This window comes from Notolabrus celidotus, chromosome 10 (assembly GCF_009762535.1).
Source record: "Notolabrus celidotus isolate fNotCel1 chromosome 10, fNotCel1.pri, whole genome shotgun sequence".
Classification (NCBI taxonomy): Eukaryota; Metazoa; Chordata; class Actinopteri; order Labriformes; family Labridae; genus Notolabrus; species Notolabrus celidotus.
Window position 1 is genome coordinate 25458509 of NC_048281.1, and position 26796 is coordinate 25485304.

Below are 26796 nucleotides of genomic sequence, written 5' to 3' on the forward strand. Positions count from 1 at the left end.
ATGTGTGAATCACAACACTTGCAAGAACGGAGGATCCAACGGCTAAACAGCAAGTTTATTTTGGTTAGGATCAGAAACACAGATCATGTCCTGAGGGTGAGATGAGGGGAGATGATATCAAAAATCCCCTGACTGAAATATGGCAATGATGGTTGGTGGTGTTGCGGGGGAGGGGATGGGGGGTAATGAGGAGGAGAGAAATGATGTGTTACAATGTTCAGTGAATACGATTGGAGAGGAGCAGTCGCTCTCAACAGCAGAGAGCAGCATTGACCATTCCCATGGCAAACTCCAACAACAGGGAGAGCACATTTCATCCTGCAGCCACATCTCCTGTTTCTAACTTCTCCAGTTGCTCAAAGAATCTTTACTCTATTCAATAAAACGTAGTTTTAGTTGAAATGAAAAACAAAAGGCACAATGATTTTCAACTCATTCTTGTCTTTAATATGCACAAGAGTTGAAAGCATCAATGAGCCACCTTAAAGAGAGGAATTCAATCTAAAATTTATAAAAAGATATAAACAATCAGAGGCCAAAACGCTGTCTGTTGCTTTTCTCCTATTATTTTTATTTAAAACAACTTTTCATTAGCAAGTAAAAATCTTGCAACAAACATAAGCTTGTATCCAATGCGGATACAAGGCAACAAAATTGTAAATCTTTAAAGTGGCTCGGTCTAGTCTGCTAGTTCATGACTGTACACCCTCTCTATAGTTTTGTTCAGTAATAAACAGCTAGTCCCAAAAACAAGCCTGGGCTGCTCAAACAACCCCACCCAATATTTAAAACCCCAAAGTGTGACCCCCCCCCTCCCCTCCCCATTCCTCACCACACCCCCCCCCCCCCCACCCGTCGCTCTGACCCCCTCTCAGTAGTTAGCAGCCAACCAGAGGATCATAAAAGTCTTCGAGACCAGGGCTGGGGGTCAGTTTCAGATGTTTTCGATGACACCCTGAACCTGCACCCACACACCGACTGGGACATGGGACGGCACATTTTTAAACAGCCCGTCACCACTACGAAGGGGAAGAGAGAGAGAGAGAGAGAGAGAGAGAGAGAGAGGGGGGGGGGGGGGGGGGGGGGAATAGATAGATAGGGGGGGAGAGAGAGAGAGAGAGAGAGAGAGAGAGAGATAGAGAGAGAGAGAGAGAGAGAGAGATAGGGAGGGGGGGGAAGAGAGAGAGAGAAAGAGAGAGAGAAAGAGAGAAAGGAGAGAGAGAGAGAGAGAGAAAGAGAAAGAGAGAGAGAGAGAGAGAGAGAGAGAGAGATTGAGAGAGTGAGAGAGAGATAAACAGCCTGTTCCAATTCATCAGCATGTCATCACAATACATATGCAAGTCAAAAATAAAAACAATGAAACAAAGAAATATTGCTTCATAAAGAAAAGAAAAAAAACACCCTCCCCAGCCATCTTTGACAGTAAGGTTAATCGTCCATCCAATGACTGTCAGCTGCAGCAGCTTGTACAGGCTTTATGTAAATATATTCATATATTCATTAGACGGCAAAGGAGAGATACACATCACATTGTTTTGTACAATTATTCAAATCGAGTGATGACATGTGACCTCTTCATCAAAAGTAGTTAAGTACTGTAAAGGTCTGGACCTGTACTCATTATATAAGTCTAGTCTTCGAGGAGTATAGGTCCCTTTCTGCAGGCAGACATCGATATGCCTCTCAGACGTGTGCATAAGACTGAAGAAAAAAAAAAAAGAAATAAAAGGAAAACAGACAAATGGAAGCTCCACAGACTCAACCAGGAAAAGCTGAAACATGAACCTAAAATATTTGTTTAAAGATAGAATTTAAAATAATTAAAACAAGGTCTGATAAACCATTCAGGTCCATCTTAGCTCCACTTGTTTTTTTTCTTTTTTTTAATCTAACTTAAACCCCCCCCCTCTCTTCCAAGTTTCACATTACAGGGGAGTCCAGAGCAGACAGGTCACTGGATCACATGGTGTGACCGAGCTCATGCTGCAGAAATGGATGTCCTGTTGGGGGATAAAAACGCTACAGCCGACATGTTCCTCTTCTAGTAAGTCTCTGCGCCCTTCACCTAAAAGGTGCTTCCTCCCATGACAGGTGACCACATCCATTAAAAAAAAAACTTTAGTCGCTCTGCTCGATCAGAAGCGCGCCAGTAAGCAGGTCTTACAGTTGCATGAATTGGAAAAAAAAAAAAGAATTATGGCATTTTCTTCACATTTTTGATGATTTTTTTTTCTTTTCAACAAGTTTGATAATTCAACAGAGGTCACGTTCAAAAAAGTGACGTCATCGAGTCAGAAGTCCCGTCAGTCAGTTTGCCACGGAGTCCTCTTTTCGCCTTAGAGCCCTTTCGCCCTTCCACCTGCCCCAGGATGCTCCTGGAGGGGCAGCGGGGGGTCCGTGGTTAATCATGGCTTAGCTCTGGGATTAACTCTTTAAACTGGGTGGGAGAGGGTTATTGGGTGGGGTGGGGGGGGTGCCCGACCTCGGGTTCCTGTGTGACTAAAGTGTGTCGATGTGTGTGCAGTTGTATGTCAGTGTGCGTGCGTATGTGAAGTTTACACCAGAGGACAATCCAGGGGAGGGAAAGCACAAAAATAAACCACAAACAAACAGCAGTATTTCTTCCCCATAAGTGATATGATGACTTCTAACAGAAGTATGCACACAAATTCTAAGTGTCAAAACGTGTGTACATGTGTGTACATGTGTGTACATGTGTGTACATGTGTGTGTGTGTGTGTGTGTTTGTGTCTGAAAATGTGCTTGTGTTTTTGTCTCTATGAAGATTTGACATTTGGCAATAACATCTTGCCATGAAGGCTTTTTCTTCCTTCTGGTTTTTATTCTTGTGTGATATTTTCGAAGCTCTGGCAGCGAATGCCGACAACCTTCTGGATGCAGGTTGCCAGATGTTGACGGTGCTTGATTGGATGACCAGGACTCCTATGAAGGTTTTGTTGTGTTCAGTGAAGGATGGAGGACAAAAAAAAATCAAACAAAAAAAATATATAACACCCCGCAGTGCAGAGGTTGGGGCAGGTAAATCCTTCAGTGATGAGTTTCTTTGTAGAAGTGATGCTTTGTAAATCCTTCTGTACCAGGTTGCCAGGTTGGAGGAGAGATGGATGAATGTCTGGGTGATTACAGAGTACCCGTGCAGCTGGTTGAAGCAAACATCCTGGCTTTTTAGAAATTAAACTCTTTTGTTTGCATGTTGGAAGCTGGATCGAAGTTGAATGTCCCTCCTTGAGTGGTGTCGGGGATCAAGCTGGGATCTTCATCGATCTGAAAAGGAGAGGAGTTGTGTTGTTAAATCAGAGTAGGATTTTAAATGAGAAGGAAATAACGATGAAATTTAGAGATGTATATCACTTACATCATCTCCTGAAAAGTACTGATCAATAATCTCAAATGCTAGTTTGTAGATATCCTCATTCTCATGCTGCTGTAGGTTTTCTATCTTCTCCAAACCTGTAAAACAAAACAAAGAGGTCATGAGCTTTCTTGTATTTCACAACACAGCCAACTGGTGTCTACATGCAAAATACAATAAGTGAAATAAAGTACATTAAGAAAGTAAAAGTTGCATTTGTTTTTAATAACACTGAAATGAAATGAAGAGTTAAAATACAAACCAAGAGATAACCCCAATTTCCAAACCAATCAAAAGCTCCAGACTTAAAGCTGGGGTTGGTAGTGATGGAAAACTAGCAGGAATTTGAATGTAGTATTTCCTCAGGACTCCGTCTAACCCCTCCCCCCCTCCCCTCGGAGCCCCTCAAAAACAAGGCCCCTGCTCACATGCACGAGTGCCACTGATTCATGACCATATGATCGTGACTGATTCAAAACCGGTCCTCACCAAAACGTTATCATAGGGAAAGTTAAAAACACAAACATTGATTGTTGCTTTGTTGGTTGGCGTGGTCATGGCCAACAGTGACCGGTTATTAAAGATCAATGTGTTCACTAGATGTCAATCATTTTTTTATTTGTCAGAGCCCCGTGGTGAGAGCTTTTTAGACTCTGATCCGGACTATAATCCTGAGCAAAGCACCTCATCGGGTCAGAGGGGACAGGCCTGAGGTCCAGCGAGAGGGGCAGTCAGTAGAACAAGGGGAAGCAGAGGCAGGGGACGGGGAGTGAATGCCGGGGAAATGTACGCGCAGGAGGCGGGCAGACCGGCAGGACGGGATTTGATTGGTTTAAAATTTTGGACCCCAAAAACGTTGATTGGTTGGTGTTTTCCCAGGTTTACTCCGGCTGTAGATAGCAGCTTTTTTTCACTCTTTTTTAGGAACAGATTATGTATTGATTGCCATTGGGACATAAAGATCATTTTAACCAGTATAACAAAAAGTGTATCTAAATCTGACTACCAACCCCAGCTATAAAGAGGCTGATGGACATTGTCTGCTTGTGTTAGGACTTCTTCTGATCAAACCAATCAGCCGTACTCGGCCAGGTACACACCTCCACACTCCTCTATGATCTCGGCGATAGTGCTGGCCTCATCTCCTGCCATGATGAGGATGTTCTTCAGGCCGTCCAGGACAACCTGCACCACCTGTGAGTCCTTCACTGACAGCAGGTTACAGAACGGAGGGGTGACATTCTGCTCAACCAGGAACTCCACCTACACAAACCCACACATACACACCACATCCATACTTGATTACAACATAAGTACATGGTTACAAGTGTGGAACACATCCGTGATCACTTTTATGTTCAAAAACTGACATAGCCTGGTTTTATCCGTTAACTGGAGCAGTGTTGCTTCTTGAGAAGGAAAAATTTACTACATCAATTATGCAATATTATATGACTGACTCACATGCTAGGTAGGGTTTCTGGAGCTACATACAAACACAATAAGTCCAACATGGCAGTAAATCAGGTTCCAGATTTCTACATCACTGGTCCTGAAGCGGCGCTCACCTGGTCTTTTCTCCCACTGATGGTGAGGTTGCTGATGGCCCATGCTGCCTCCTTCTGAGTGCCAAAGTCGCCCTGCAGAGAGACAGGCTGTCACTAACATGTGGACGTAGCAGGTTTTTTTGCACCACAGCATAATGCCAAGACTCACAGACAGCTAGGCTAGGTTTGTATTAATGTTCAATGCATGTATCAAGAGTTGTGCTGCTCCTTTGGCAACAACATGCAGAATGTGTCAATGCATCTGGACGCATATAATCAATGCCAACAGTTTGAAGATTTCCTTTCCTGATCTTCCTCCGTGCACAAACCTTAGCCAGTTGGTGAATAATCATTGGAATGAGTCCAGCGTCGATCACAGCTTGGACCTGCTGCTGATTCCCAGCTGTAATGTTGGACAGGAACCAGACTGCTTCCTGGAAGGAGACCAATCACAAATGGTCAAATCTAGCACTGTATCCTCTACATAAATAGATATTCTCCCCAATCCCTCATCTTCTTATCCTCCACTGCAGTTTTACAATTCTGATGTTACCCTGAAATTCCTCACATTTTTTTGATTCAGCATTTTATCTCGCTACAGCAGCTCTACATTTGAAATTCTTTAACCAGTTGTAACAATGCAACCTGCCATGAGATAGATGCTTCTTCACCCACGTGCACGTGAACGCAACTCTCAAGGGACGGTGCCAGATTTACAATGGTGGCACTTGGCTGCATACATATTTGATATCAACTTGGTTTTCTTACTTTATTTTTTCCCTTTTTTGTTGCTATGTTTTCTTTTCAAAATCAGGATAACAACATCAACTGTCCTGGATCACCTTAAACTCAAAAGTGGAGGTATCAATTCAGTGTGCAACAAGGCTCAGCAATGACATGGGACAAAAGTCTGAGCTCCAAATGTGTGTTGTAAAACTGACAGCAGTCACATCATGCTTATTTTACCTTTTTGGTTAGGCACTTTTTTTAAATGCAGAATCGAGATGGCAGGACATAGCGTGGATCCAAAAGACTAAAAACCTGTTCCTTTAGCAAATTCCGTTGCATGTTTAGTTTTTAGATGAAATTGATGTAGTATTGAACGTAGTATTACTGCAACCGCCTGGCAGAGCCATCATATTGCATATAATGCAAGTAGCAGTTGGACTGTTTTCGCTGTCTAGTAGGGATGTAACGATTCACTCAACCCATGATTCGATTCGAGTCCTGATTTTTGGTTCACTTACGATTCTCTAATGATTGTCAAGAAAACTGGTGGAACTCAAAATTTAAATAACTATTATTTTATTTCAATTCTCAGATATGGACAGTTGCAATATATATTTTTTCTCTTATATTTCTTTGTAAACAAAGTAATCCTTTTTTAAAGGTTTGTTGTAACTCAAATAAAATCACTGCACACTTTCTTTCAGCACCTTGCAAAAAAAAAAACTAAAAATGACAATACAAAAATACCCTGCTGGAAAATATCAGAACAATTCTAGAGAAATGGAAAGTGAACCATTCCTAAATGAAAGTGTTTAATATTAAACAAATAAGGTAAATCTCTTTAAATTAGGGATGTAAATTTCAAGTATTCTCCTTGATCAATCTTTGGAAATGTTAACGATCAATTATTGTTTAATTATTAAAAAAACATTAAAGTTTTCCAATGTCAAAAATAATGCCAAAAATCAAAATTTCCTTCATGACTTGGTGTATATTACTGACGGTATTAAACAGCTACGGATCATATTGAGGTCTTCAAAATGTTAAACACGCTATAATCAACGTGAGGACTAGGCTTATAAATAATGATGATCGCATGGTAATAGAGTGAAGACTTCAACATGTGGATTTACTGCAACAGGACAACTGAACAGGATCATATTTTAGATTCACAGTGTCCAGTTTTCTGTCTACTCGTTCTTACTGAGAAAAATAAGCATGTCAACGCAGTCATGTGTCAGCCGGGAGTGCCACCGGGTCAGAATCAGTCCAGCAGCGGAGAAAAAAAGCGCTCATGGAGACCTGTCACTCAGACGCAGCACACAATGATGTTGAACAAGCGGGGTATAATGCAGATAGTTACATCCCTACTCTCTAGTTTAAAAAAATGTCCACACTGCTGACATTTAAGCCTCGGGACAGCTAATGCTAATGCTAACAGACTGTCCGGTGTTGTTTTCACCTTTTGAACCATATGTCTCCAGAAAGTTACCATAGGTTGCAGTAAAGTGGTTGTTGTTGCTGTAATCTGGCTGGCTTAAGTTTAAGCCGAGACTTGAGTTCATCAGTGTCTTGCCTAATATTGTCTTACAGAGTATATGCAGTTAGGCCAACCCAGAATGTGTGGCTACACAAAGTTACATGTGCATTTGCGTTCTGCTGCAAACTGTGCTCAGTGACAGCTGACGTAAATTGTTGGCGTGAGATGATCGGCTCAAATTGTCAATAAATTAAATTATATGCCGATCAATTAAAAAGTGATCGCCTCTGATCTGATAGTTGAGATCAGGATCGGGACATCCTCAGTTATTTTCTGGTAAAAAATTAATGGAAAATTCCAGTGCTGTTACCTCACAATAATAAGTGAGAAAATACCTGATTGAAGAACTAGCAGCATGCCAGGTGAGGACAACCTGCTCCTGTTTCTATTCTAAGCCATCAGAAACCCTAGACTTACAAAATATGGCATACAAACAACATGAAGGATAAGCCTGTGATACCTTGTTGATCTTCTCTTTAGGGTGTGTGAGCAGGTTGGGGAAGTGTGAGAGGACATCACAGTTGAGCACGACCTGTGTCTGCTCATCTGTCCCTGTCACGATGTTACCCACTGCCCTCAGAGCCGCTGTCTGTAGTTTCAAGACAAAGAAGAAAATAAAGATGAACACTCTGATGATTCATTCACAGAGGATGAAAGTTTAATATCATCAACTTATTGAAGGCATATAGATTTAACAGCAGAACCAAAAGCTTCACCTGAACTTTGACCTCCTGGTGGCTGAGGAGAGGCACAAGAAATGGAACGACTCCAGAATCAATGACCATTTGAATCTGCTCGTTGCCGCCGTCCGTCAGATATGACAGAGCCCACACTGTGTCTACTAGGATCTAAACACACACACAGGAAAATGACACAGGCAAGATGTGAGCAAAAGTGATCCTTCAAACATTTAGGAAAATGCTTGTCAGCAGATTAAGTCACAGGGTTCTTCATGAAATTGTCTTCAAAGCTCTGATACTCACATTTATATCGGTGTGATATATTAGCACACAGAGGGCTGGCAATATCTGTGGGGGGAAAGAGAAAGTGGGTTGTGAGTGGGTTGGTTGTTGGCAGAGGAACAGTTGATCAGATGAAGGCAGAAACAGGGCAGAGTGAAGAGACAATACAAAGAGGAATAGCTGTCAAACTCAAGACTTCAAATGTCACCAAATGTGCTTTGTAGTTTGTGAATCCCCGGGGATAACGTGGCTGATTCGGCAACTGAAAACGCTCTGTGAAAAACTGTGTGTGACTCAGCCTGCAGTGACACAGTCGACTGCAGAGCAACACTTCCATCTGTCTGCCACATGAAAGCCTCCATAAACAGGTGCAAACACCCACCTCTTGCACAGTCTCCATGGGCGGTGGTGGATCCTTGTTGCGGCAGAGGTTAACGATGACCCAGGTGACATTACGGAGGAAGGTGATGGGGATCGATGGGTTTATGAAAGACAGCAGTGGCTTGACCACGCCCAGGGAGATGACATAGTCCCTGCACTGTGGACCATCACCTTAGGCAGGAGAGAGGGCAGAGGTCAGCTCAAGTCTGAACAGCTGATTCCAAAGAAGTGTGTCTATAAATGGAACATTATTTACCTATAATGTTTCCCAAAGCCCATACAGCCTGTTCACAGACGTTCTGATGGGGAGAGTGCAGCAGTCGCAGGAACAGTGGCACTGCATCTAAAACACACAAACATCAAGGCATCAGAAATTGGACTGTGGGGACAGACTGTGCAGCTCCACAGTGAATTCAAATAAACACAAACATGACAACATCCATGCTCCTGTATATAACTCGTGTAAAAAAGAAAAAGAAAAACAGCTAATGGTTGGTACTTTGTCACATTTTGGTGGCTTCACTGACTTCCACCCAATCTCCTTCCAACCTCTACGTAACTGTAAACAACTGTGTGGGTGTTTGAAATAAACTCTTTGCAGAAATTATGTGAGTTTTCATTTCTGTGCCTGTGCTACAGTTTGTAACATCATGGTAAAAACTATTCTGTAAGTTAATCTCATTTCTGAATCAATACAAGACCTGAAACCAGCTTCTCTTCCAAAAGAAAAAACTAGAGATAGACCGATATGTTTCTTTCAGGGCCGATACCGATTATTAGTAGTCAGGGAGGCCGATAACCGATATTTGGAGCGATATTTATTTACAGTAAAAGGGGAAATATTGGTGTCAAAATTTTGAATAATACAAACTCCAACACTTAACTTCGTTTAAATGCCTTAAAGCATATGTTTATTAAACAGCTTTTCAGATTTGCAACATGTTAAAGTTGGGTTTTTTTATCTTACACAATAGACATCTTTGTTTTAAACTTTTAACACAAAGTGCAGGGAGCTCCCAGGCTCAGCAGCATATCTTATAAAGTTCAATGAAAACTTAAACAAATAAATAGCTCCCTAAAGTTTTCTACGGTAAATAAAGTTTTCCAAAATTTCAATATAACTGAAATGTTAATCTTTCACTTATCTTAGTTTAAAAGGGATATTTCAGTTTTTTTAAAGTGGGGTTGTATGAGTTTTTAATCACTAGTAGTTCTAGGGGCCACAACGAACGCTGCTCAGCTCGGCCCCTGTGATGAGAAACTGCAGGGAAAAATGAGCCAAAATAACCCAGTTTTAAATTGATCTCATATGGGAAGTCAGATTTGAAAAAAAGGGGCAGATGCCAATATGCGTCAAAATACTGAATATCGGCCCGGTTGATAATCGGTCTATCCCTAGAAAAAACACAACATTTCATCATTAAAGGTTACCGTTTTAAAGACACCAAAGAAGCTGATACCATAATGGTCTTTTTTCACAACACGAGTCCACTCTTCTCTAATAAAAAAATCATCCAAAAGAGTAACTGACAGCCTCTCTGAGTGACATTAATTCATAAATAAATAAAAGCGCTCTCTCTGCAGATTGCAGACAGGGTACAAACACAGACTGCAGTGGTAAGACGGACTGCAGGGTCAACTTACTGGATTTAACCACAGCCTGAGTCTGTGCTGACGTCCCAGAGGCAATGTTGGTCAGAGCCCAAGCTGCCTCGAACTGAAGAGAGGGGCTAGAGGGCAAAGGAAACAAAACCAGTTAAAAAAAGAAAAGAAGAAACACGCTCATTTACTCTCGGTCAATTGAGCGTGTTGAATTGGCGATGGAGCCCTCCGGTGAGAGGAATCTCTCTGCATTAGGCTGATCAGTGCGAGAGAATCAGAAACATAGAGAGAGAAGGAAGAAAACAAGTTGTCTTTTCTTTCTTCATCCTTGTTTCAGACATGGTGTTAGAAGCAGCTAAATAACAAACCCTCTGACTCGTTAGTGAGTGTGTGAAAGTCTTTCGTGAACCAACAGTCATTGGTCAACCAGCTTCCCATTTCATTCTGGCATGAAGATCTTTGACTCTCAAATAGGAGCAGAATTTACACGTCACATGTACTGGTTTGTCTTTGTGGTGTGTTCATGTGCATCTCCTAGAGTCAGACATAAGGCAACTGAAGGGGGAACAAAAGCTAATTCTTGTTGCAGTTAGTTCTTCAATGTTCTATGAAGAGTCTGTTTTTTATCTTCCAGTACTAACATGCTTTTATAAATCTTGTATAAATCTAAAGGCTTGTTACCCATCAGGCTTAGCTTTTTTCCCCCTTGACTCAAGTCTTTAAAAAGAGGTTCATAATCAGTTCCACAAGTATAGTGAGAAGTGGTGAGAGTGTTTATCAAATAGCACATCTGACACTGCATCAGTAGTCCAGGTTCCATGCTGCTTGGTGAATTGAAGCTCAAAAAAAGGAAGGATATGAAAAAGATGCAGCGCAAAATAATAGAAATCACACAATTTTAAGTTATCCTCACACCACCCACCAGCCAAATGCTCGTATTATCATGTCGATGTGTGGAGAGTCTGTCTACCCTGCTAAATATTTCATCAGGCAACCATGATCCACAGCTCCTACTGGTTCTCTTCAGGTTTATCTAGGATTTAAAGCAGGAATCAGGGTGTGGTGCTCTGTGTGTGTGTGTGTGTGTGTGTGTGAGATGTAATCAGCCTTTCTGTGGGCGTACGTGGATGCAGGAGTTTAATTTTCTGTTCTTTCGTGCTCTTGCAGATTTAATTTGAAGTCCTCAGAATAGACTTTTTCTTGTTCATGCAAAATGGTGGTCACTTCCATGCTGTACATTGTGATTATGTGGCTCATTATGTTATCAGGCTGAGCTAGCTTGGCTTACTGCCATAGTGCTATGGCAACATACAGAAGGAGACAATTACTGTCTCTTCATGGATGCACATGAGCGCTTTGAAATGCTTTGTTGAATCTGACATAAAATGACTAAATGTCCTACATACGCCTGTGTCACATATTTGCAAATTTGTATTTATTTCTGTTTGTCCACTGTTTTTATGATTTTTTCTTTTTCTTTTAATACTGTTTGTTTATGCATCTTTTGCACTGAAAGGGGTTGCACCTCAATTTCGTTGTACAATGTACAATGACAATAAAGATATATTCTATCCTATGATGCTATCTGTTAGCAGTAGCCTCGGTTAAAGCTAGGGTTGGTAGTCTCTAGCATGAATTTGAATGTAGCATTTCCTCAGGACTCCATCTAACCCGTCCCCCCCTCCCCTTGGAGCTCCTCCAAAACGATGCCCCCGCTCACATGCAAGAGCGCCGCTGATTTGCGACCATATGATCGTGACTGATTCAAAACTGGTCCTCAGCACATAGTTTGTATTTTGCACTACGTCAACTCATGTCTCACCCAGAGGTAAGAAAACACCAAAACATTATAATAGTGAAAGTTAAAAACACAAACAAACATGGCTATTGTTAGTACTCACAACCGTCAATATCCAGTTGTACCGGTGACACTATATCAGGAGAAAAGCTATACTACTACATCTACATTTTCTGTAGGACTTACTAAATGTCATTAATTCTTTTGCTTGTCAGAGCCCCTGTGGTGAGAGCTTTTAAGAATCTGATCCGGACTACCGTCCTCCTGAGCAACCTCACCGGGTCAGAGGGGACAGGCCCGAGGTCGAGCGAGAGGGGCAGTAAATAGAGTCAGGGGAAGCAGAGGCAGGAGACGGGTGCACACCGGGGAAATGTACTCGCAGGAGGTGGGCAGAACGGGATTTGATTAGTTTGTTAAATTGGACCCTAAAGGCAGGGATTGGTTGGTGTTTTCCCAGGTTTATTCCGGCTGTAGATCGGGGCTTTTTTTCACTCTTTTTTAGGAACACATTATGTATTGATTGCCATCGGGACATAAAGATCATTTTAACCAGTATAACAAAAAGTGTATCTAAATCTGACAACCAACCCCAGCTTTAAGTCCTTGCAACCTCTTACTTACAAGTTCCTCCCCCCGCCCCGTTCATCCTCCCCCCCTTCAGTGAACACAAGGTCCTGGGAATTTGGGAACTCCGAGAGGCAGGAATGCTGTTATATTTGGCTTGGCCTGCACTCAGAAGACCAGCCAAGTGCCCTGTCTGCCTCCACACACTTTCACGTGTGGACACAGTGGGATCCACACACACACACACACACGCACACGCACACGCACACGCACGCGCTCTCTTGCACACAAAGCCCCTGTTGCGGCAGAGACTTCATGTAGCAGTGTTGGTAATCCATCACAGCAGTCTGCAGTCTTAACAACCGGAACACTCGGCTCATCGCGTCAAAGAAAAAAACAACACCGAAGGCAAACACAAACTGTCGTGGAGGCAGACTTACTTGTCGTCCCTTTCCAGGCAATTGACTAAAATAGGCAGGATGCCAGACTTTATCAAGTCGTCGATCGGAGGGTTTCTGTCACTCGAAAGCAGTTTTCTGACAGGATGAGAAAAAAAAGCACATCTTAAGTAATTCATGAATAAAAGATGTTGTTGTCTGCAGGTGTGTGTTCCGTCAGTCACTCACCTGGCTGCCTGTACAGCACTGAGCTGGATTACGGCGTTATCACTCGTAGCATTCTGTAGAGTGAAGAAGTGATAAATGTAAGCGCGGGACAATTAGCTAACAGCTGAAGAGCTGTTTGTTGTTTATGAGGGGTGGGTTATACACAGTGCATATACAGGACATGAACTCTTACCTGTAGGATGGCATCAAGCGTAACATTTTGCTGTAGGAGAGACATGCAGAAGAGCAGCATAGTTAGAGAAGCATTCTTCAGCAACAAGGGAAAACAAATTTAAACTTTGCAAAACATTAATTTCCCTTGAGCCATGAGGGTGTGGCAGAGGAAAACATAAACTGTACTTCAATACATCTAAGAGTGACACATGAATGTTTTAGGTATTTTCACTTAAATAACAAATAATCAGCTGAACTGACGCCTAGGAATGGGTACCCAATTTGGTACTTTTATAGGTACCGACCGAATTCCGTCGGTACAACCGAGTACCAATTCACGGAAAAATCAAACGGTACCATGTTTCAGTACCGAAACGCATCCTTGTGACTGTGAGGGAGTGGAAGAGTAGGCGAGTTTCCATACTTTCGTCCTGTAATAATGTTCCAGACTGATCGGGTGGACGTCTCTGCTCTCTGCGCACTCACCGTGAGGCAGAGCTGCAGGACGATTAAGTTGAGACGGACTCTTTTGCTCCGACTACCTGCCCTGTTTATAACCGTTCCTGTGTGCGTGAATGCCCAACAAGTAAGTTGTGTGTCCTGTTATTATAAAGAGACGGAGAACTGACTTTTTCCCGCCCGCACACATTCACGTGTGTTCATTGATAAACTCCCGAAAGAGCAATTAGACATCACGGGCACGTGTCAGCTAATATATCTAATCATCTATATAATCCTGTTTCTGTTCATTTCATGTTGAAGACATTTACAGGGTTCCCACTCTTTTCCAGAGATCATTTTCCAGGACATTTCAAGGACATTTTCAGTCATGAGCAAGCTGGTATGACAGTCTAAATTTAGTTCCTAAATAGTCTAATATGTTCCTCTCAGTTGAAGTCTACATTGAAGACATGCAGGCTATGGCTATCAATGAAATCATCTCTTACATGCTTAAAATTATGGCAAATTGATAATAGAATAATGCAACCGCAGATGTATTAGTGCAACAATGATGGGCAACTCTCATCTCAGCTTTCTGTTTTCTCAAAAAATATAAAATTAGCTAAGTAAAAAAAAAAGAGCCAGCAAAGGACTCTGGAAGCTGCCTTACTGAAATAAATGAGTAATAATTATAAGAAGAAGATCAATGCATAAATTGACTGAAATAGATCTGAATGACAAAAATGGCCACAAATGTTGAATGGGGATGTGAATTTTTTTAACCTTGTTAGATCGCACACAGTCATGTTGGAATCATTTTCCAGGACAATCCAGGATTTCCCAGAACATTTTACTTTTTCTCTCATTTTCCAGGTGTTTTCATGTACTGGAAAACTGGTCAACTGTTTTCCAGGTTTTCCAGTTTTTCCAGGACGCATGGGAACCCTGCATTTATATATGTGAACAGTTGGATGTTGTTTTGATAGATTTGTTGAAGTTTATATATTCAGAAATGAATATGTTAAATTTAAAAATGTGGAGATTTTATTATTAACAAAAGTAACATTTATTACCACATAAACACACACAAAGGTACCAAAAATTGGTACTGTTGAGTACCGATACAGATTCCCAGGTACCGGGCATCGGTACCGTATCGGTTCAAATGTGAAAGGTCTTCATCCCTACTGACGCCGGATCAATAACTCTTTATATGCTGCTTCTTTTCCATCTTAATGCTCTGACGTTGTTTCCCAGTCGAGGTTCAGACTTGCCCAATAACGCTTTTTGGTGTCTGACGGGAAAGTTAGTCATGAAGACGATGTGAAAAATGTTGCAACTGTAGAAAGAAACAATGAGAGGTCTTCTTTTCTAAATGCTGATCACAAGGCCGCTTTGTTCCAACATCAGGTTGCTAGATTTCTATCTTTTTTAAGATTGAGGTCTTTTTATTACTGTTCTGGCTCTCAAAAATGAATAAAATCCTGACTTGCTTATATGGAGAGGTAACAGTAAATGAATGAACGGACTTCCCTTTCTCCCTGATGCCTCGACTTTGTGGCTAAAACTTCACTTCCTGATTGAAATGGGCAGACTGGCTTACTCTGTGGGCCATCATTCATTCATCCGGCTACTCAGAGAATTACATCAGACGTCAGTGCCTTTTGAGTTAAATACACTCTACACAGCATAAGCCAACACTCTGCCCACATACAGCATATTAGATTATGTGGAAAACTTGAAGGCACACCATGGAGGGCTCTCTGCGTCTTAAGTCTGAGAATGTAGACTTTCTCTGCCATGCATCCTGGAAACCCTTCCTCCAGTGACTCATAACAAATTCAGATGATAATTAAATGTGTGCTCTCTCTATTTTTCTCAAAGATTTATTATCCTCTTTGGTTCTAACAAATTATCATCTGACAAATCTAGTGCCGCCCCAATTAAATGGATGTTAATGGTATGTTTAAAACAGCTTCTTTTCACACTGCCCTTGTTTTTCAGGACAATCCACAAACATGTCATCACAGTTTTCGGACCACATTTTGAACAGAAATATATTCAGTCTTTGGTTCATCCTGAACAAACAAGAACAACCTTAAATTATCCTTCTTGTTTTGGGGCATTTTTGCCTTTATTGGCTGGGAAAGCTTGAGAGAGAGAGGGAATGTGGGGAGTAGAGAGCGGGGGAGACATGCAGCAAATGGTTGAGGCCTGGGGAGTCGAACCTGCAACTGCTGTGATCAGTTCTATAGCCTCTGTGCATGGGGCACACTCCGATCGCTAGGCGCACCACCTTAAGTTCTATTTAAATTCTGTTTTTTTTTATTTTTTTTTTATAATTGCTTAATTTGATTTCAACTTTAGCCAACAAATTTAATAACTGCTTTAAAAAGTCAGAATATTTTTTTAGAATTATAAAAAACAATTTCTGTGGTTTTAGCTTTTAAAATGTAAATATGTTTCATTTCTTTCCCTTCTATTACAGTAGACTGAATTTCTGTAGGTCCCATGGGGGTTTGTCAAACTTTGATTCACAACTATAGATTCTTCTCCACTAGTTTCACTGTTCAGAGTCGCCCCAGAGAATGCTCCTTTTAGAGGGTGTCAAGCAAACATGATTGCTTTTTGTTCCCTTTTGGCCAGATGGCTCATCCTTTCCAGTGGTGGACAGTAACAGAGTAAATATACTTGAGTACCGTACTTACCGCCCTGTTTCCCACTCTGCCCAAACATACAAACATTCACAGTCCAACCTGAGAAAGCGTGTTGAGCTACATAACATTTGTTTCATTCCAGATGAACATTTCAAACTAAGTTGTCTGTGCTTGGAGTAACTTAGTGTCTGCTTTTATTCCATGGTATAGTTTTTAGAGATTTCAAGTAATGGTTTCTAAATAAACATGATGTAACAGAATGTACTCCTATGTATTCTTGACTGCACTTATGTATTTTGAAAATACAACCTTCTGAGATTTTTTATAAGAAGTACTTTGAATACTTGAGTACTTTTAAAAGCAAGTACTCTAGTACTTTAACTCAAGCAATAATCTGACAGAGCAACTTTCACTTGTATTGGAGTAATATTTGACCAGGAGTATCTATACTTTGACTTAAGTAATGAAGATGTGTACTTTGTCCACCACTGATCCTTTCTATATGGAAGGACCCTGTACCGCCAACATATTGCCAGTGGATAAGGGAGGTCATGTGTCAGATATACCATCAGAGGTTGCACCAGGAAAGTTTTTAACACTTCGCAACCGTTCATATCCTATGTTTAAAACATGGCAGCTATCAACATGACTCTGTAATCCTGCTCTTACTTTTCTGTTTTTATTTCTATATACTTGTTTATATTCATTTTGTATGTATTTGATTTTATATATGTATGTGTATCTACGTAAATATATATTTATATTTTTTGTGTGTGCGTCATGTCTGTATAGATGTTTTTGTTTAATTGTCTAGCTGTGTGCTTAATGAAGATCCAGTGCTGTGGGAATAGGAAGTAGGACATGTCTGTTTTTGTCTTTGACTGTCCTATGTTACTGTTGTTCTCAATGTAAATGTTTTTGACTATATCTAAAAAATGAAAAAGACTTTAATAAAAAAAAAACCTGATTCATATTTCCATCTTTTTCTTTCTACAACTTATAGAGCAACAACAACGACCACCCAATTTAAAAAGGACGCATCAAAAGTTAGAACTCTTTACTTTGTTTTTTTTACAGCTGCGGGGAGGACACACAATACTCAGTTCAACCTCGTTGTGTCAGGGTTGTGGAAGAAGTTTCAGCAGCAGATATTATGAAACGAAGTTCTGCATTATCAGCCACAACAAGGTGAAGAAACTGAGTGAATAAGCTCACTGGAGCAGACGGTTTGTAATCTCCAGATTGCTCACCAGGTGAAGTTCACTCAGTTGTAAATGCTGGAAATCAGAACTACAACTTGTGTGAGGTGACGGACAGTTGAAGAACAGACACTAGACAAACTTTTGTCTAGGGAGTTTGGGCGTGTTTTGGGTGTACTGGTAGTTTGGAGGAAATGGCTCTTATCATGAAACATTACAATATTTCATCTGTGTTGTTGGTGCTTTCATTTGGGATGCTCAACAAATTTCCCCCAAAATAACATTTCCCACTCTCACTGCAGCTCTTTCACTTCCCTTTCTTCTCAGTTTAAATCATTTTGGCCCACATTAAACACACTGCCCACTTGACTTTAACCCTTCTGACCTATCATCCAGACAGTCCGGTCTTACTTTATCACTCCCCACTCCAGCGAACGCCCACACTTACTCCTTTGAAGTCTGAGTCGACATCAGAGTCCTCCAGACTCTCCTCCTGCGGGACATTTCTCTTCTTCAGTAGATGTTCGTCTCGTTTGTTCTGACAAGAGGAGAGAGAAAAAAAAAAGACAGAAAAGCTATGAGCGGAGGAGATGAAAGTGTTCATTAATGCATTCATGAAGTCTTAAAGAAACAGTGAATCTAGGCCTCACTCATGAACAAGTCCTCCCTAAACTTTTTGCTTTCTGGAATTCAGACAACATGGGAGGAATCCCACTCTGAGAGGGAGAGTCAGAGAAAACCTTGTGAAGGATTGTGGGAACAAACGACACACATCAAACTTTAAATGACTGAACTTTTACCCTCAACATATTACTAACCCCCCCCCAGCAAGCTTATATTAAATCAGCGTGGCAATAAAGAGGCATGTACACAGACATTGAGAGATACCCACACATCCCATCCATTGACAGGCCTGTGAGTCAGTGGTAGGAGGAGATTCCCTTGCCCTACATTCCTGTGCGTCGTGCTGATGTGCGTCACTGATGACTAATCAGCCAGTGCAGTGCTTCTTGCTGCTCTGGTCCCGCTAAATGGAATGTGCTAGACTTGAGGACACCTCAGGACTACACAGCAGTGATGTTTTTCTTTTTTCACCCCCTGGCTGTGCCACTGTTGCCTCTGCTGATCTGAATGCATGCTTTCCCAGTGTGCTCAGATGTTCTCTGGAAACACAATGCTGTGAAGTGTTCGGACAACCCTGATTATAAAAGGTTTATTTAGGCTTCTGACATCATGTCTGGCAAAGGCTTGTAAAACCAGAGTGCATTGTCCTTTCCTCTACCTACACGTCTTTGTTTATCCTGAGAAAGGTGCAACTTTCCTGTTTTTCAGGAAAGGAGTTAGAGCTCTGTTTACGTGAGGTCCAAAACACACCTGCAAACTACCGCCTATCATAAATATGCCAAAAGATGTTTGAGACTGTTTAATAATTATAATAAATAATATTTATATACTAATAACATAATAATAATAATAATAATAATACAATTCCATTTATATATTTATTCACTTCTCTACATATTTTAGTTTCAAGTCATTCAACATACAGTATATGTATGGGAACTGTATGCCTTGTATAATACACGTACATGTCAGTTGTATATGTGTGTACACATACACATATATATAACTTGTATACTACGGTGGCCCTGAAGGACAAAACAAATTTAGAAAAGATGAAACACTTTTACAAATTGGAGAAAAATTCACATTTTGGAAAACAAATTTACAAAATCAAAAAACACTTACAAAGTTGGAGACAATTTTACAAATGACGGAACATTTTTACCATTTCTGAAACAAATTTATATTTATTTTTAAAGGAAAGGGAATGTACCAAATACCGGAAGTGATCCGGGATCGATCCAATAGGGGTCATTTAGTTTGTTTGGATGGAGAGAAACCAAACAGAGCGACGTTTGGTACTGGTACTCTGTCTGGTACCGGATCACTTCCGGTGTTGGGTACATTCCCTTTCCGTTAAAGATGAATGTAAATTTGTTTCAGAAATTTTAAAAGTGTCCCGTCATTTGTAAAATCGTCTCACCGCTTGTAAATGATTTTTTTTTTCATTTTGTATATTTGTTTTCTTAAATGTAAATTTGTTTCGGCCTTGGTAAACGTTTTGCTGATGTAATTTCGTTTTATAAAATGTAAAAATGTTTTCCAAAATGTAAATTTGTCTCCAACTTTGTAAAAGTGTTTGTAAATATGTTTTGTCCTTCAGGGCCACCGTAGTATACACACTCATGGCACTATTTTTAAGTGCCTTAATGTACATTTTCTCTTCTTTCAGCTATTTTTAGTTTTACTCCCTGGTATATTGATTTTATTCATTTTTGTAATGTTTCCTTTAAAGGCAAAACATCACTAGCCTGTTTTTTTTAAGTTGATCTTCTGTAATTAATGTGTAAAAATTCAAATAAAACAGAGCTTTGATGGCTAAATAAAATGAAAGCTGATTCTGTATCCAGATCTCACACTGAAACAGATCTAAGAGCTCTTAACCCAACTAACATGTGACTTAAGAATTCATGTTACAAACCCAAACAGCTTCCAACTGTGTAGACAACAAAAGCAACCTCAGCAAGATCAGAAATGTGCAACACAGAGCCGAAATACCCAGAACAAAAATAGCACATAAAGGGACCGCAACACTCGTTTCATGTGATTTAAACCGTAAATACAAACACATTCAGTCAGAAGGCATTACGGCTCATTATTCCACACATGTACAACTCTTAAACCCTGGTCATCTAAGACTGACCTTTTCATGCAGCATCTTAAGTTCCTTCACGCAGACTTTGTCAACACAGACACTAAATATTTTTCAAGTTTCTCTGTCAAAGTGATCTTTGTGTTTAGAGTTCCAACCAGAAAATCTGTTTGAATCAGCAGGAAGTATCCATCCGGAGCTGTCACAGTGTCCAAGTGAGAGTCAGTGGAACGGCTCTGATGCATCAAACCACATGTCAAAGTCTACGCTCAGTTCCTTCTGGAGAAATTGTGAATGCACACTCGCCAAAACTGCATTATAGTGTTTGCAGAACAAGTTTTGCTTTCATAATATCAACACTGGAAAAACAATAAGGTCTCGGCGACAGATGCATTGTTTATGTTTGACGTGTTTACAACTGAGTGACTGCAAATGACAAGTTAGGACAAGAGGGATTAAACTAGATCAGGGACTATTATGTTGCAAGTATTGATGAAGATGCAACAGAAGTCCACCGAACCAGAGGAATTATGTGTGGACTTGATTGCATTTCTGCATTATGTGTTAAACACAGTGACGTTGTTTGTACACGGGGGTATTTATGCCTGATAGTAAAACCAGCTTACTTGTGTTCACTGATGAGGTCACTGCTGACGGCAGCAGCAGGATGAAATGAATGCATACATGGTGTTCTTTCACATCAAATTGACTTCAGCTAATCTTTTTGGCAAAGGAGTCACAAAGGAGCAGCCGCACAGTCATCCAAAAATGTGCACCGACTGCACCTGCCTGTACAAAGCAGATTTAATGCAAATGCCTACTTTGAGCATGTTTTGACCAATCAAAACAATAATAATAATACTTCAGATAAATAGAAGCTCATCTTTCTTTTAATTCCAGCACTGATTTGGAAAAGTTTGAGAGAAAAAAAGTAAAACATACAAAAAAAAAACAGTGGTGACGATTGATCCTGTTCAAACTCTTGTTGAAGTGCAACATCACTTGGCAGCAGAGTGTGTTGGCCCAACTGAATACGTGCTGAGAGTTCATTACGTTGCTTGGGCTTCTTCTACTTAGAGATTTCCTAAAATCTGCAATTGCCCTTCTACGAACAATTTAAAAAAAGCACTTACAAAAATATTTGCAAACAGCATAAATGAAACTAACAGCTGCAGCTAATTCAGTCATTCTCTGCTCTGCAACAGATCAACACAGCACAGATGACTGTGTGTGAACAGCATCAGATGTGGCTCGCTCTGGAAGAAGTGTATGTACACTGAGCCTGACCCCATTTATGCAACAGTACAGCAATGCAATTTAAAGTTTGAAAAGAGAGTTTTCTGCTGACACATGGTTCAGCTGTGGCTAATTGTAACTCTCACAATGAGCCAAATGACTAAATGAAACTCAGTTGTTGTCTGGTTTATGTGCGGTCTGTATAGTGGCATCTGTATCATGAAAGCCAACATACATCCATCAGCCATAACGTTATGATCACCTGACTTATATTGTGTATAAGCTTGGGTCTCAAGAACCGGTTCTAACTTAGAGCCATAGACTGTATTCATCTCGCTCGGCTCGGAATGAGGCTGCCACAAAAACTGCTCCCCCTAGTGGCTGGCAGCAGTACAGGTCAAATATTCTGTCTCCCCCATTCATTTGAATGGGGCTGCTGTCAAACTTTAAAACAATAATAAATACACGTTGTACAAACGTTTCTCACATTTGTATGCTGTGGCGATATGAAGTTATTATTTCACTGTTTTGTGTTCAAGGCCTCTTTTTTCTGAAAAGTTTCTTTTTCGTTAGTTATTAGAGGTTAAAAAACGGGGTTTTACATCTGGGTTTACTTTGATTGACAGCTGCCGTAGAGGGAATCTCCGTAGGCCACGGGACACTATGCTGTGGGGTAGAGCTTGTTACCGTGGAAACACCCAAATTCCCTACTGGGCAGACTCTTTCTGCAGAAAATGTACAAGATGTCTGTGTTCTGGAACGGGATATTTCGGCTTCAAATCCGTACAATGGGAAAATGGCGGAGCGACAAACAAGTTCCACATTTCTGAGATTCGTGGATTTGATATGTCACAGGTTGTTCGGTAACTAGTGGGGATGGGCAATGATTTTCGAATATTTGTTCACTTAGTAAAAATTGAAGAGTTACTGTGAATATTTTCTCATTTAAAACCTAAGATCTTTCATCGTTTCGCCAGCTGCCTGGTTCGAATACGGTATTCTCGTCAGACGGTGACAATAGAGTGTCTTAAAGCTGTTTGCTGACCTAATTAAGTAACAGGAAAAGAAGAATGCTATCTGCATTAAATAGCAAAAGAAGAAGAAAATATTAGTTAAGAGTCGCAGCAATAAAATGTGAACATACACGGCACACCGTGTCACAGAAACACCGACATAAAGATCGAGACAGACGCTGACAGTGCCTGCTACTCGTTAACAGGACTACTACACAAACGGGCCGTTAACAGGACAGGACAGGTCTGTGCGTGTGTGTGTGTGTGTGTGTGTGAATGTTATTCGAATAATCGTTGAATAGATGCCAATGATGATCGAATAGTATTTTGGCTTGAAATGCCCATCCCTAGTTACTAGCAGCAACATAAATCTTGTAGGAGTAAACCCTCAGTGAGAATTTTGCAGTCCACAAGAAATTAGGACCTGCTGTGTCAGAGTAACAACATGCCACACATGATGCAGAACATCAACAAAGTTAACGATCCAAAGCTGGACTAAGCTTCCCTGAAAATGATAATGACACAACAAGAGAGGAAGCACGTCCATTATGACAATGCATTTACTAATATGGCATAAATCTGAGGGAATGCACTGTATACGATGTGTTGCGGTCTCATCTGTACAAAACTGCCCTGGCTACAGCTGCAGGAACGTCTCATCACACTCGGGTGCATAACACAGTTGAGCTAAAGAATCATGTCTACAAATATTTCAAATATATTTTTGTTATATAGCTCAGAGAGCACCCCTCCAACCCCGGTTCATACGACAAGACCCTATCTTACAGAATCTCTGTCCACTTTAGTGACACAGGGAAAGATGAACGGTGAGATAGTGGAGGAATGTCATCGTGCAGGGATGAGGTTTGTGGTGAAGGGGTTAAACCTCTTTGCCACTGTTGAATCCTGAATTAAGGAATACAAATGTATAATGTATGTTGATATTTTTTCATACAGTAATGTGTCTTTGTTATATTTGTCTATGTAACAGCTGATATTTCACTTTTGAGAGCCTAAATCATTCAACAATGAAGGCAGGGTAATTCATGTTCCTGTATTATTCGTTATTTTTAGAAACTCAAAAAATAATAGAATCAGCATCGATAAGCGGACCCAGAGTCTGAACCAGAATCGATCAAATTGAAATGGTACCTGACCCTAAATGTGTATGCCCCCCTTTCATCTGCCCCACTGACTCCTCTTGACCTCTAAAGGTGTGCTGTGGTATTTAGCACTAAGACATTAGCAGCAGAGCCTTTAAGTCCTAGACGTTGAAAGCTGGGGCTTCTACTGACTGGACTTGTTTGTCCAGCACATCCCACCGATGCTTTATTGAACTGAGATCTGGAGACTTTGGAGATCAAGTAAACACTGCTGTGTTTCCCCATACCACATTCTTCCACTGATCCATGGCCCAGTTTTGATGCTCTTTGTAGGACACATTGACCAGTCTGCAGCTACTGTGATCCACTGTTTGTTCCAACACCTTTCTACCAGAACCAGCGTGAACGTTTTCTGCTCTTCTGTTGGAGCCCACAGACCACATGGGCTGACCCTCACACCCCAAGAGCATCAGTGAGCCTTAGTCGGGTATGACTCTGTCGCCAGCTCACAAGTTTTCCTTCATAAAGGAGGTAGTGACCACTGCTGATCAGGAACACCTCACAAGAGCTGCAGCTATGAGATGCTCTGACCCAGTCGCCTAGCCATCATAATTTGGCACATGTCAAAGTCACTCACATCCCTACACTTATCCATTTCCTCTGCTTTAAACACGTCAACTTTGAGGGCAAAATGTGCACTTGTCCACTTGCATATCACACCCATTGACAGGTGCATCTGAAAAAACATAACCAATGGTTTCCATTCACCTGTCAGATGTCTTTATGTCATGGCTGGTGGTTGGTTTCCTGAGGTAAATTACAGCATGTCCAATTATATGTCAATTGGACATCCTGCTTGGGATGATAGGTAGTTTATTTCCCACCAAATAAGACCAAATAGAGTCTGTGAAGTTTGAAGCAAGCTAGTTCATAGATAAAAATTGATGTGCTTCACACATATTGCTTTACAAAAGTGTTTTAAGGGGAAGCTTGATCATTAATGAACCCTAGCCCTCCAACAGAGACTGGGGTGTACCAAGGTTGTTCCTCCAATTTGAAGTGAAAGAATGGTAGCATGGAAGAAATCAAGAATAAACATGGGTTGCAACAGTTCTAATAAAAAAATAAATCAGTAGTGAGAGCCAAAGTGAAAGTGTCAGACAAATATGGGTTTATTTTGACTTGGGGGAGTTCACTTTGGCATCCACATTTTGTTTTTAAATTAGGATAAGTTAAAAGGAAAGGGTCTCAATCTTGCAGGTTTCTTATAAACACTGTGTTGATGCTTCCCAGTGACTTTCAACATCTACCTGAATTTCATTAATCACTGTAGTCTGCTGATCTGGAATCTGAGACACATGTATTATACTTTGAGTGAAGCCTGGTGTGTAGGCAGATGGTGCATTTTTCCTTACCTTTCTCAGCTCGACCGTCACCTCATTTCGATGTCTTCTCATAGTCTGTAAGGAGAAAAAAAAGATAAGAAAATAAAGACCATTAATAATGAGAAGATATTTGCTTTAGATGTTGGTGTGAAATTCATCCATTAGCTGCAGTGTCAAAACACATTTTGGCTCTTTACATGGATATCAAAACAAACTAATCAATCAAAAAAAACACCATTAGTGGAAGATATGAAATTGTATCATATCTGTTAGATTACATGCCTCATTAATAAAAGGATTCCATTTCAGGATCTCATTACCATTACAAATGAAAAATCTATAACGTCATGTGGGTAGTAGATAACTTTTTTTCCAGGTCCAGATTATTTTATTGATTGATTCCTTAAAAAATGAAACTCTTGTAAATAAAAAATAAGGAGTACAGAAAGAATAAGGACAAGAACTTTGACTCATTCTGTGTTTGTGTGTCCAGTTGGGTTTTCAGTTCATCCTGAACAGTTTGAGATGGTCCAACATCTTGTGACTGTTGGAAGAGGTTCATGTTGCCTTCCTAAATAGCCCTTTACGTAATCTGGGACAGTCATAACTCAGGAGGCTGCAGAGCATAGAGGTATCTCGCAACCAGTGCTAAACAACAATATGGCTTGACATTTGCCTCGGGAAAATATGTCACTTAAGACAGAGGAACATTATTATTAATAATAATAGAAGGTCAAGCTTTACTTTAAAAAAAGGGGATACTTATATTGGTTTAATTTTCCTTATTTTGTTTGATGCACCACACAAAATATGAACACATCCTAAACAAACAAAAAAATTAATTTACCAGAAAGCGTACACTGCTGAAGCCTTCAGAGGCCCCATGGTTCATGATTAAAAAACAGATATTCAGCATAAAACAGGAAGAACCTTTGATAACCATCAGTGTGACTTCTTTCTCTGTATCATATCAAGGAAAACAAAAAAAAAAGGGAACCTTTGACCAGCAGCATGCAAGTCTTAACAGCTCGGCAATTCAAATCTGTTCCTAATGATGTCAGACATGAAGAGCAATCTGTTACGCCTGACCTACATTAATAATAACCAAACTGGCATTTTTCCCCCAGCTTTTGGTCTGAGTCATCTATTTAGAAAAACTCAAATTCATACAGAGGCTTTAAAGAGGACCTAGGCCAGACGTACAAGATGCCTGAAATAGCATCAGGAATGCACTTGGCGAAGTCGGTCTGTCAGAGTAGCCATGTGCTTGTCACATTGACTCTAAGTTTCAAAACAACAACCTATGGAGATCAAAGTGTACTATTTGATGGTCAAACATGAAGACCTATCACGGAGTATTTCAAAGGTTGCTTGATGGTTAATTACTAATGTATAACATTTATAAGCAGACTGATCACATAACCCCTCTTCTTAAAACTCTGCACTGGCTCGCTGTTTCTTTTAGCATTGATTTTAAAGTTCTTTTACTTGTTTTTAAAGCTCTTATCAGCCTTGCTCCTCCATACATCACTGATCTCCTGTCATTTTATTTTCCAGCTCGATCACTGAGGTCCTCAAATGCTTCCCTTTTAAATGTTCCTCGTGTGTCTCAGGCAAACACCGGCCACAGAGCTTTCTGTTTGTACACCCCTAAGCTTTGGAACTCTATGCCTCTGGACATTAAGACAGCAAGCTCTCTGGATGTTTTTAAAAGTAAACTTAAGACTTACCTTTTTAATCTAGCTTTTAATTTGGAGTAATTTATTTTTAG

The 26796-nt window shown here is 40.5% G+C and overlaps 1 protein-coding gene across 2 annotated transcripts in view; it reads right to left on the minus strand.

Moving 5' to 3' along the window:
• Positions 1 to 29: 29 nt before the first annotated feature.
• Positions 30 to 26796, minus strand: part of kpna3 (karyopherin alpha 3 (importin alpha 4)) — a 30105-nt gene continuing 3338 nt past the window's right edge. Inside the window, exons 2-17 of one of the 2 annotated variants that reach the window (XM_034694133.1) lie at positions 25056 to 25100; positions 18021 to 18110; positions 13295 to 13324; positions 13123 to 13175; positions 12937 to 13032; positions 10177 to 10262; positions 8789 to 8875; positions 8534 to 8703; positions 8173 to 8217; positions 7906 to 8037; positions 7650 to 7778; positions 5250 to 5354; positions 4942 to 5013; positions 4474 to 4636; positions 3377 to 3471; positions 30 to 3285 (exon numbers count right to left, since the gene is read on the minus strand). In XM_034694133.1, the coding sequence (XP_034550024.1) occupies positions 3187 to 3285; positions 3377 to 3471; positions 4474 to 4636; positions 4942 to 5013; positions 5250 to 5354; positions 7650 to 7778; positions 7906 to 8037; positions 8173 to 8217; positions 8534 to 8703; positions 8789 to 8875; positions 10177 to 10262; positions 12937 to 13032; positions 13123 to 13175; positions 13295 to 13324; positions 18021 to 18110; positions 25056 to 25100 (1497 nt within the window). In that variant the 3' untranslated portion in view covers positions 30 to 3186. Of the gene's footprint in view, positions 3286 to 3376; positions 3472 to 4473; positions 4671 to 4941; positions 5014 to 5249; positions 5355 to 7649; positions 7779 to 7905; positions 8038 to 8172; positions 8218 to 8533; positions 8704 to 8788; positions 8876 to 10176; positions 10263 to 12936; positions 13033 to 13122; positions 13176 to 13294; positions 13325 to 18020; positions 18111 to 25055; positions 25101 to 26796 lie in introns of those variants that run through there. The other variant, XM_034694134.1, reaches the window with a different exon arrangement.